Below are 13,268 nucleotides of genomic sequence, written 5' to 3' on the forward strand. Positions count from 1 at the left end.
GTTGTTTGGATTTTTACATTCCGAAGTCTTATACCATCTATATTGTGGAATATTAAATAGAGATTTTCATCCCCTAAAATAAATTTAAAAGGTATATTTTATGACAATAATACAATTTTAAATAATGAGCTAAATGAAATATTATACTCAACAAAGTTTTGAATGACAAAGAGAGTGCAGTCACACATTCAAAATAGAGACTATATATTGAAGCACAATAACCAGTTTTGTTTTATTTGTATGGAAAAATCACATAAAATGAGTTTAGACAATTAAAATATGACAAACTTTAATGAATTAGCTATAAATAAATTTTAAATCAAAAGCTCTTATGTAAAAGAACATTTTTAATTAAAAGGAAAATTTTAAAATGATACATAATGCATAATTTTAACTTTTGAAAAATTTTACCATACATATACGTATAGCATATTGCGTAGATATATAGTTACAGCAAAAGACGAAACTGGGTAGCTTTCATCATTGTTAGGTGAACATCAACAATCACAGAGAAACTTTGATGTCTGAAATATTTATTAAATATCCTTATTTATCACTTACACTTGGAAATGTTTATAATCAATATGGACTGATGGTGAAAGTCAAATAACTTTTTTTTTAATGCAGTAAAGCACTGTTTATATGTTTTTCAAAGGACATATGTAAATTGATGTAAAGATTAAAAGATGTATGATTGAAAATTAGAATAAAAATAATAATTTTGATAATGTGACAGCATTTTAAATTTGGCAAGTAACATTGTTGGTATAGAAAACAATCGAGGCAGTCCTTTTCTGCAAACAGTCTAGTGATCTTGAAATGACTACCTCATATTCTTATCTCATACCAATGACTTTCAATCAGCTAAAATTAAACACATTTTTGAAGCCTCACTTAGAGTGTTTCAGATTCTGACAGAATATTCAAGTACTTACATGAAGAAGAAAAAAAGTAAAGCCGATAATTCATGTTTTTTGATTTGTTAAAAGAACTATTTCAACACTGGATAGACTAAGAGTAAACTGGGACTGCAACAAAATTACGTAAAAATGAAAAAAGTATATACTGCCTATTTTTTTTAGTTATAATAACATCTGTTGACACTTAGTATGTATTAATGGTGTGTATTGAGAAAATCGTGTTACATGAGCATCATCATTTCTCACTCACATCAGAAAATGTCAGCATTCAGTATGCCCTGATGGTATAAGTCGAATAAAAGTTCTTATTAAATATAATTTACATAAGCAAGAAAAAAAATTATGATAGTATTTTTGTTAAATGCTGATAATAAAGTTTTTGATAAATGTAAGCATTTCTGTTTTAGATCAGCAAATTTAGAGACATTTAGCATGCAAGGATAAAAATAATATGCTTTTAAAATTTTTTTAAGCAGCATTTACTGACAATGCATACTGAACATTGATATGTGTCATTGTGATTAAGTAAGAAAAATAATGTTTAAAAAAGATACAATATGATTGCTGACATTCACCAGATTATAGACTTTCATGATAACATACACATCATATAATAAAAGCAAGACGTAAATTAATCAGAAAGTATAGTCATAAAACATTTTTAAAACAAAATAAATTATTTGAACTTTTAAAACTAACCTTTAGAGAAGCGTGCAGGATAAAAATAATATGCTTTTAAAATTTTTTTAAGCAGCATTTACTGACAATGCATACTGAACATTGATATGTGTCATTGTGATTAAGTAAGAAAAATAATGTTTAAAAAAGATACAATATGATTGCTGACATTCACCAGATTATAGACTTTCATGGTAACATACACATTATATAATAAAAGCAAGACGTAAATTAATCAGAAAGTATAGTCATAAAACATTTTTAAAACAAAATAAATTATTTGAACTTTTAAAACTAACCTTTAGAGAAGCGCTTTTTTAAGTACTGCACTTGTTCATTGACATTAGAAAATTTTCCCTGATATTCTAAGGCTTCTTCAGTTATTGTATTTAAAATCTGTAATGGAAATTAAACTATAAATTACATGTATATAACTTAACTAAAATAATTAAAAAAGAATTTTTAGCAGTATACCTATTCTATGTCAGAAGAAAAAGAAGGAGAAAGAAGGAAGAAAGTAAGGAATAGCGTAATCAGATGTTTAACATAGTATAAAAGACTGAAAGAAAAAAAACTATATATTACATTTTTAAAATAAGTCAAATGTTTCAATAATTTAAGCAATATATAATATTTATAAAAGTAAGTGAATTTTCCATATGAAATAGAGTCATATTTATAAAAGTAGCATTAGATTATTTATTTTAAATACATATTTTTATATTTAAGAGTTCTCCCTTTCATGGCTTAAATGTGAAGAAACATTAATTTTTAATGATTCTATAAAAAAATATAGCTGAAAGCCACTTTTGAGTATAATAAGTGGCAAAAGGTATAGAAAATGACAATATAAAACTTAATTTATTCTTTATATATACTTTAATTATTTTTTAAATATACTAATAAGAAGACAAATTACATAAATTGATAATAATTTCCNGGATTACAAGTCTAACAAAAAGTTTTGGATGACATCAGTTTTATTTGAAGACTATGTAAGAAAATTGGATCAGAAATTCTTCGCTAAAAAAAGAAAAGTGATACTCTTTATGTATAAATGCACAGCGCATAGTGATCTACCTAATTTGAAAGCAGTAAACTTGCAGTTTCTCCCGTCAAACACAACAGCAAAGTTGCAGCCGATAGACCAGGGTATCATAAAGTGCTTAAACAGTCTTATCGTAAATGTCCTGTCAGAAAAATGATCTTAAATATTGTAAGCATTTGGAAGATTTGTAATTGATAAGCATTAATTAAATAATCCGATAATATTTTGGAAGTCCAAACCGAAACTAACGGTAAGTCGAACTTCCGATATGTCGAAGTTTTTTGTCAGTCCCATCAGATTCGAGTTATCGCGACTTCACTGTATATGATCTGTTTTTGTGGGAGTGAAACAGAGAATTTCAGGAGAAATACCCTTTTCAAACAGAAACTAGTATATCAAAAACTTATTTTTAATGATTTTTGCTATTTTATATAATTCTAAAGGTTTGTTATGTCCCTTTACCCAATTTGATAAGATAAATGATTCTTATTACAAAAGAAAATACCCAAAAGCAAATTTTAGTTCAAGTATTTAATAACCAAGTATCTGTTAAAATTTTTGAGTACTACATGAATTTTAGACATTTAACATAGTGCTTACAGTTTCTCAATTAAAATTTCAACAAAGTTAGATAGAGCTTCTTTGATTACAAGCAATGTTAGGATTTAAATAATCCTACTGAAGATTTTAACATATCCCTACTTATAAATAAAGTCAATTATAATCATCATAAGAAACATAGGTTTTTAAGTCATTTTGGAGTCTAGGATAAGTAAAGAATTACATTATTTATCTTAAAACAATACAAAAAGGGTTTGTGAAGTGGAATATAATAATTATTAATATCTATTTAAAAAATTGATTTAGTATCATTACTTGTCATTGAAATTTTATGCTACACATAAATATTTTAATTAACAGGTTTTAATTTGGATAACATTTTCAGACATTCTTTGAACTAATTAATAAAAATATTTTACCTGCTTGATGTTTATGGTAGGGAAAAAACCTTGGATAACAACATATATGGAATCATCTAAACAATCTTTGCAGAATTCATTCAATACTTTTTGTTTTGACCCAATTCCATAGAGCAATATGTTAAAACCTTTCCTACAAAAAATAAACAAAATTACATTATTTTTTCAAGCACAAAATTTCTTTATGTTTTGTTTCAGAAAGAACCCAATATAAAAAATTTTCTAATTAGGAATAAAAGAAGAAACAAACACTTTAAATCATATGAAACATATTATTGCAGAAAAAAATTAGATATTTTCAAAAACTTTTTAATTTAAAATATACTTTTTTTTTTAAAAAAAAAAACAAGAGTGATGAAAATTGCAAAGAGCATTACATATTGAAATACAAATCAGAGTTCAGATAAAACAACTATAGTTATTTGTAAATTTAAGATAAACCACATATACTATGCCCAAAAAGTAAAAAAAAAAAAAAAATAGCCTTTCCATCAATTTATACAGTTAATGGTTTGATTGTTATAGTTTGTAAAAGTATTAAACTATTTTTTACATTTAATAGAACTAAGTATAAATAAATGCATATTTTCCCACTTTTTCATTTAAATTAATCTGATTAAATATGAATTTTTTATCAAAAATTAAAATGTTTGCAAACTAGTTTTAGTTTAAAATCTGTGGCAAACAAAAAGCACAATACAACAACTTATATGAATAACAAATTGATTCTTTAACTATCTGAAGATTAGTTTTGGCTTCTTTTGAACTTTGATTGATAGGTCTCCTGGAACATTATTATACATTCAGGGAAAAAGTAATGCACAGGTACTGAAAAACATGCACAAATTGGCACATATTTGTAATGCTTAAAAAGGAGGGCTATTTTCAAGAAAACATTACACTCCCTAATAGTAGTATGAATAACTTGGCATATATTGTGCAAACTTATACACAGTTTTGATGCTTGCAGGGCCATTAAAATTTTTTTTAAAAAAATAATTTGACATTTTTGTAAAGATTTAAAATTTTTCTTCTTGTGTATCATCTACAAGTCCTTCCTTCAAATTTTCGTCAACTAATTATATTTTTAACAGTTTTTTAACCCACTGACAGTTCTGCACTTAAAAAGTCATATTTTAACCTGCAGTCTTCTCCGCATAGCAAAATTAGTTTTTCCATGTTAATAGATAGGGGAATAGTGTATAGGGAGAAACATTCTTCCAATTTTGCCCATTTTCCAAACTGCCAGTGGATAAAAATTTGATACATTATTGTTTTTACATTTGTTTATAAATATCAATAGAACATTAATTGCTAAGGAAATGGTTAAACAAAATATCAAAAATAAATGAGAAGTTAAATGACAGCATAAAAGAAAATAAAGAAAAAATACATTATTATAAGTTTAAGTTAATAAGAATTATAATAATAATATAAGAAATACAGTATAAGTTAATGAGTATCATAAGTTAATGTGAAGATGAGATACTTATGTGGGTTCTGCAAAGCTTTTTTTAGCAGAAAATTTGTTAAATTTATGTTTTTGAATGTCGTTTTAAGCAAATAATGTTGCATAAATCATTAAATTTTTAAGTCTTAAGAGTGTTATCACAGCAAGGTAAGATAAAAAAAAAATCTAATTCTTTTTAAAATCAACTATGATTATCCCATGTACTATTAGTTGAGCAGAAACTGCCACTGGAAACTTTGTACAACACAAATATTAGAGGCAATAGAAATATAACTAACTATGCAAAAAACAAAAAATATCTTTTTTAACAGATTGCAGAAATGTAGAAAAAAAGAGAAAGAGATTTGCTTAGTTTCTTTATAAGAAAAAAAAGTCCAGAAAATAGACATTTTTTGTTAACTGATGTTTGGATATAGGATTTTGTACTGTATATATATGTACATTTATATAAATACATAGGGATCCATAAAAATATATAATTGGTAGAAGACAGGACAAATTTATAGGCCAAACATATTATGGAATACATGTAAGTAGTATAATGCATAATAAGTAGTGTAAGTAGTAGTATAATAAGCAGTGCAACGGCTTTTTGTTTTTATATAAAATTATACTAAAATATTGGGTAGTTACTACAGTTTTTAGATATCATAGTGACTGGGATTTATAGGCCCCTATATATATATTACCTAACACGACATATATGCAATTCAAGTATAAAAAAAATCAACCTACTTTAACAGAAGCAACCACTTTCTAAATTGAGATTTATAATGCTTGAGTAGAAGCTCCTTATGTTTTATGTGGTTCTCTGAGGCCCTACTTAGAATTTCTTGCAATTCCTCAATATTAGTTGTTTTTACCTTTAAATTAGATAATGTTCTATTTGAGGTCACAGACTTCTTTTGTCTTTGAGCAGAAAAATAAGTTTCAGGGAAACTGAGCTAAAAAATAAGAACTAAGTCAGTTAACACTTGAATGGAAAAATAATTTTATAATTTCAGTAAAAAATGTTGAGCATTATTTTTCAGCTTACTTAGGTTGATGGCATAATAAAAATGACTGAAATTATTTGCATTGTAACTATAATTACCAAACTATAAAAATGGAACGGCGCTTAACTATATAAAGGGAAAAGTTTTAGGATAAAGAAGTTCAGTTCTTAATTGGTGAATCCCCTTTTTAAGTTTCATAAATGATGTAAAACTTTTACAGCATTAAACAAAGAGATATAAAATAAGAGTACATAATAAACTTATATACATTAAATAAAATAGTTTGTCTTTCTTTTAAATATTTAATTCTCAATATTGCTCGCTAATTATTAAATGCTTCAATAATGAGTATAAATTATAAATTTTATACAAATACTAAAAAGTTGTAAAGAAAATAATATAGCAAATAATATAATTATGTACTGTTGTAGAAAAAGAAATTGCAAAAGTAAGGGACCTGTTCCATGGTACAGAGCTTTAGGAGCCGCTTCAAATTTCTCTATCTTTGGAGAAGTTTATCGTTTTAAGTTAACGGTTGTTAATCTTTTAACTGTGAATTGACATCATTATTCTTTCTTTAATAATAATTCTTGTATCAATATTTTAAATATTTTTTTCAGTAAATTAAACAAAAAAAAAAGTTAAAAAAAAATAATAATTACAAAATACAATTCATGATTTTTGTAAATTAAGAGAACATTCGAATGTGGTTTGATCGATTGTTCAACTTTAAAGGCACCAAACAAATTCTCTATTTCTAAATGTATATTTTAAATGAATTTTTATTTTGATGACAAAATATTGTGGGGAAACATTTTGTATCAAAATGAAAAGCTTGTTTTCAAAACATTTGAATACTAAGCAAAATTGTTTATTTATAACAAAAAGACAAGGAAAGAATATTTTCACTCTTAAAATGAAAATTGATTAAACATGTTAGTTTGTTTTTGAACGGCATCACCAGAACAGTTTAGAACGGGCTCCAAAAGCTCCATGCCAGGGAACCAACCCAATCTCAGTTCTAAAATATTATGGTTTCATTTTCATTGTAATTGATAATTTTTTTTCTAACATTTCCCAAAAATAACACAATCTAAAAGCATTTCAGCTACTTAATATTTCAAACAGTTTTATAGAAAAAATAATTAAAATACAAAAGTGATGATAAATAAAAAAAATTACATTGCAAAGTTTCTCTTTTCTACGCTTACTCAACTCTCCATTTTCCTTATTGATTACATCATTGTTTGACAGGTTTTCATCATCTGTTGTTTCACCATTAGAAGCAACATCCTCATAATCAGATAATTCATCACTGTCTTCAGGATCAGAATCCACTTGTGCAATTTTAAGGTTTGCAAGCTCTGCAATTGCAATTAATAACATTTTACATTGTTATATAACATTTTTTAAACAAATGCTTTACATGTATTTGCTTTTTTTGAGAAATAAATAATATTTAAAAAAAAATTAATATACTTTTAAATACATCTGAAAAATTTTGAATTAATCTGATTCCTTCTCTAAATATTATCAGCAATAGATTTCAAATTTAAAAAAATCAATTATTCCTTCAACATCTATTCTAAATATATAAATATGAAAATATGTTGCTATTTGTTATTTAAACTTATGAATTATCTCTGCAATATTAACTTATAAAAATATTGTTAGGAAACAATGATCGACAAATAGTTAAAGATAAAAACTATTTTTAAAAATGAAAACTAAAGTCCTTCTCAGTGCACCAATTTTTATCTTTAGGAAACAAATAATTTATAATATTTAAAATGCTTGAACATCAAATTTAACTAAGCCACAGCTTTTATAAATTCCAGTTTATTGTAGTAAGTTCTAAACTATTATAGAGTAAAATAAATATCCTTTTGTATTTTCTGTTATGTTACATTATGCGAATAAATGATGAAAAAAACATATAATATTTAATTAAGTTAACAATTATCTACCCCTTAGATTAAGTAAATGATATGTCACCGTGTCATAGATCTTATTCTACAACCCATTTTATTTTAATAATTATGCAAAATAAATATAAACTTAGAAATCAATACATAAAATAGCACTACAAATCCAATGTATATACATATATATATATATACACAGGGTTATTCATAATTCCCTCTGTTTACTACAACCTTATGTTCACTACAACTGGCTTCAGTGGTACATGTTACTGCCATCTACCGGCAACTGCTTAAATTAAAACTTGAATACTTTCGGAATAATTTCATATGTTCTTTTTTGCATATTTGTCTTCGTTTTTTTACTATAACGCTTCGAAACCACAGAGGAAATTATGAATAACCCTGTAGATATATTGGTTAAGTTAAAAGTTTAATACTTAAATATGTCAACAATCAACCATTAAAAATCTTTGTCACTTACATTTTCAAATAAAATCTGCTTAAGGATGAAGCAAAGCTTGCTTAAAGAAAAAAATGCAAACAACTAAATTATATTTTACAAATCTTTAGGGAAAAAAATGACACTAATGAGAAATAAAAATAAAAAAAATAATAATAAACAGAAAATAACAAATATAAAAACAAAAAAACTGAAGATTTTGTAAATGTTTCACAGATAACTATTTGTCTAAAACGTTGGTTTTCACAAATTACAAATTCTACCACATGATTATGAGTTTAACAGCTCAAAGATAGTATTTTTCATCCACTTGTAAGAATAAATAGTAATTCTCTTTGCTAGCAAGTTAGTGCTAAATTGTCAGTCATTTGACCTTGATTCTACACACCAGTAAAGATTTTTTTTTTTACTGTTAAAAGTCACATTTTAGTTGATTTAGAACAGTGGACCACTAGTACTTTCAAATGCTTAAGACACAACTAAAATAAGAGTAAAATAAATGGGTTACTTTATATTACCTTGTTTTAGTTTTAAGCGAGCAGAACTCTTATTTTCAGCAGTATTTTCTATTTTCGCAGAGCACTTTCGTTGAGATGAAGGAGTTCCTGTTTTTGGTGTTCCAGCTGCAATTAACAATAATAAATGTTAATTACTTTTATAATCATGTCTCAAATTAGATAGAGGAGCTTAAAAATCAGTAAAATTGAAAAATTCTAAATTTTCTTGATTTAAATTACAATTCAGTTTAGTTCATGTAAAATAAACAAACTTTTAATTTTGGGATAATTTTTGTAATCTTATTTTTTGGCAAAAATTAAAATAGGAAAAAAGATAAAAAATAAAAATGCTTTTATCATATTGTTTAAATAACACAACGATATTTTTCAGAATCCCAGTTTCATTTCTTTAATTTCAAAACACATATAAAAAATGACATTAAAAAAAAACAAGTCAATTTCGGAATACAACTAACGAACATAAAAAGAGAAACTTATTGAAAAGATATTGGATTTTTCAAATAGATGTTATAAGGCAAGTGTTTTAACAAAATAAACATGCGAATAAAAGTTTAATTTTAGAAGGAAATGATTTCATACAACCTTTAGTTTTTTGACGAACTGAACTTTCATTTCTCCTAGGTGTTACTACTTTTGTAGGAGATTTCTTGGAAGACCGAGGAGAGTTTTCAACAGATGCTATTTCTGAAATAATGAAGAATAAACTTAAAAAAAGTATAGACAGAATAACACATTTAAGAAAAAGATAAAATCAGACTTTTTTCAAAAGTATTGGTTGAAGAAAAATAATTGCTAAATTATCTTCTCAAAATTAAGAACTTAAGAAGAACATGGTACCATCTTTCCAATTTTTTTTATTTAATCTTGCAAAGAAAGAAAAAAATTTAAAAGGCATTTAAATTTTTTATTATTATTTAAAAACAGTATTTTAAAAAGGCTATTCTTAGTGTCTTGGCGAAAGTAGTTGGCATGAAAAGGTAACAGAGTGGACAATATCTCCATTATTTTTATCTGAATACCTGATATGCTAATTCTTCAAATCTAATGGGGGAAAAAAAAAGAGGAGAAAAACCTGTCTTTATTTATGAAAAGAAATATCAACTCATCATCTGCTTACTTTGCATTTTTTTAAAAAATTTATTTTATTTTATCAATGATATTTACTTTATTATATTAAACATTTAATTAAAGGTCATTTAATAAATAGTTTCTAAATATTGTTAATTTATTATTTTTTTATTGAATAAAGCACATTTTTAACCTATTATTTTCTGAAAAAATTTATTTTCTGGGCTTGCTGAAGTCCTGACGATTTTGCACATGAGACTTTCTACTGTATCAGATTGACAAAATTATAAAAACAAATATGAAACGATTTCCACTGACAATTATCAAACAATATTGAGAATAATTAAACCATAAAGATAATAATTAAGTAACTTAAGGTAGTACAAAAACCATTAAGCAATAAAATGTACTTAAATATACAGAAATAATTTCAATAATTCAATTAAGCAGCTGCAATAAACAAGGCTGCTAATTTTGTGTAAATAGTTTAAATGCAATTAAGTCAAAGACATTTCTCAGAACTATCGATGGTTAGAGTCTAGAATTAGGCGCTCCATTGATCTCAGAGCTTTTACTGTCAATAAAATCTTCCATCTAAGTTGACTTCTTATTGTTAGTAAATGTCACTGTCATGCCTCCATGTTGTGATGGTGCGGCGATCAAATGTAGATGTAGTGAATAAAGATATGTGTGAGAGTTCCCACGAAGTGGCTGTGAAGAAAAGATGTTCTTTTTGTAGGACTCTTGGACTCTGAGAAATTATTGTTTGGACAGTGCGATATCACAGTCACTTTTAAGTTATTTTCTTTGTTTTCTGCATGAACATAAAAATTCATAAAAATAAGAGAGGAACCGGATTGTAAATTCGTATTCTACAGATAATTAAATACTTTTTACCTAATTATGTAAATGTTATATTATTATTTTACAAATACACCTTTAATTAGGATGTTATTAAGTAAAAATTAGTAACTTGAGCAATGATACATAATAATTATAATATTTTAAAGAAGTAAATAAACCAAAAATTGACATACCTTTAAAAGTCTTGTGCTTGTTAGGAGTAACTTGGAACAGGTTTTTGCCCTCAATATCATTTTTTTCATCAAATAAACCTTAAAATATGTAATAAAAAATGCTTATTTAGGTTAAATATGACACAATACTATCATATGTCATATTTACAGTTAGTAAATATCAGACCCATATAATATGTGTGAACTTGCGAACGCAATTTGGAGAAAATTTGTCTCTATTGCAAAAATTCCAACTGTTTTATTATTACTAAAGAGTAAAAAAAAAATAATCCACTTCCTCCAAGAAAGTCGAGAAAAAGAAAATCATATTTACTCTTTTTCCAACAATGTAAATGCAATTTAAAATCACACATTGTGATTAATGCGATTTAAGATTTATGTAAAATTGCACATAGTATCGCACGTCATGTTTCATATTTTCACTATTCAAAATTGCACATAGTATTTCGTATTTTCACGATTTAAAATTGCACATCATGTTTAATATTTTCACGATTTAATATCAAATATCACCTTTCGTATTCAAGTGATTTAAAAGCCACTATTAAGATTTGTGTTTAAGTGACTTGAAAATTATATATTGGAATTCTTATTCAAGCAATTTTAAAATTAAATATTGAGATTGGCAATCACGCTATTTTAAAATAAAACAATGATATTCATGCTCACATTATTTTAAATCTAACATCGGGATTCATATTGATAAGATTTTACAATTAAACATTGAGATTTGCATTTATGCGATTTTAAAACTAAATATCGAGATTCATATTCGCGTGACTTAAAAATCACACATTGAGATTTATATTTAGACAATTTAAAATTAAAAAAAATAATCTAGTATTGATATTTGTATTAAAACATTGAAAACGTTCTGTGGATAAATGTTTCCTACATACTTTTTTCTTGCTTAAATTTCAAGTATTTTTTCAATTATTTAAAAAGTGTTTTGCACATCAAGTTTACGGATTTCTACTTTCAGCTCTTTTGATTTTTCACCAAACTCAACACCGTATTATGACTCATTATAGAGTTCGATAAAAACTAAACACAAAAAAAAATCCCTGATTTTCTAACAAATTTTCCAAAATGAGGGTTGAAACTAGTTACAAGAGTTAATCAATGCATGCAGCAAGTTTTTCAATAGTAATTTTGCTTTGGAGGAAAGTTTTTCATTTATCTAAGTCTGGTAAATACATTTAGATTGCTATTGAAGTCCTAAAAAAATCACACTAAATACAATAAAAATTAGTTGAAAGAGCAATAATATACCTCCAGAAGGTTGATACTCATCCAAGGATGGCTCAGAAAATAATGGTGTGGCTTTAAGTCGTGAATAAATTAAATCCCTTTTTGCTTTATCTAGAAAATCAAAAATTGTACATTATTAATTGATTATTTTAAAATGTAATTGACAACATTTTATTGCAAACTTTGATAGGTAAAAGAATCAGTTATTTTCCAGCACAACAAACTGAGTTTTCTATGCTATTCATTTGAGGGAAACATATGGAAGGATGCTTTAGAACTAATTTTCCACAATAACTCAGACAGATATACATATCATTAAATAATTGTGAAATAAATAGCCAAGTAATTACTGACATTATAGCAATAAAATTTTGTTTATTTTTCATGAAGTCCAAATTAGCTGATTTTATGCATAAAAAAGATCAGCAATGTATAAAAAAATTGTAAAGAAATAGAATGTTAAAAAATTTCTGCAATTTATTTTAATGTGTAAACACTGAATAACCTAAATCACACTTTCTGCAGACATGAATATTTTTTACACAGCAATCTAACAGTTGAAAAATTTCAGATTCTTTTTCTTTCAGAAAGAGATTTGTGTTTTCCCATTATCAGAATTGTGATAAATCGAATATACAAAATTTAATAAGGATTACCAGTCTCCTATAATTCACACAACTGTAACGGCCACACATGATTTCTAATTCACACATTTCCAAACCATAACTCCATGGCTGAACTTGTTACATGATTTTTGACAGGCAATGTAAGGAACCTCACAAATTTATTCTTCATTGCTTATCAGTATGCAAATTCTTAAAAATCAAACACTAAAAGTTTGGAGGTTAAACCTCCTTGAAAATAATAAAATTTTCACCAAACTTTTGCTTTTTCTGAAAACTCCAATAAAACAATTT

The 13,268-nt window shown here is 25.8% G+C and overlaps 1 protein-coding gene across 1 annotated transcript in view; it reads right to left on the reverse strand.

Moving 5' to 3' along the window:
* LOC107442530 (origin recognition complex subunit 2) overlaps positions 1 to 13,268 on the reverse strand; it is a 31,876-nt gene that overhangs the window by 18,158 nt on the left and 450 nt on the right. Inside the window, exons 2-9 of the mRNA XM_071181521.1 lie at positions 12,373 to 12,462; positions 11,101 to 11,178; positions 9,578 to 9,679; positions 8,996 to 9,100; positions 7,275 to 7,456; positions 5,833 to 6,041; positions 3,627 to 3,759; positions 1,898 to 1,994 (exon numbers count right to left, since the gene is read on the reverse strand). Of these exons, the coding sequence (XP_071037622.1) occupies positions 1,898 to 1,994; positions 3,627 to 3,759; positions 5,833 to 6,041; positions 7,275 to 7,456; positions 8,996 to 9,100; positions 9,578 to 9,679; positions 11,101 to 11,178; positions 12,373 to 12,462 (996 nt within the window). The remainder of the gene's footprint in view (positions 1 to 1,897; positions 1,995 to 3,626; positions 3,760 to 5,832; positions 6,042 to 7,274; positions 7,457 to 8,995; positions 9,101 to 9,577; positions 9,680 to 11,100; positions 11,179 to 12,372; positions 12,463 to 13,268) is intronic.

This window comes from Parasteatoda tepidariorum, chromosome 5 (genome assembly GCF_043381705.1).
Source record: "Parasteatoda tepidariorum isolate YZ-2023 chromosome 5, CAS_Ptep_4.0, whole genome shotgun sequence".
NCBI lineage: Eukaryota > Metazoa > Arthropoda > Arachnida > Araneae > Theridiidae > Parasteatoda > Parasteatoda tepidariorum.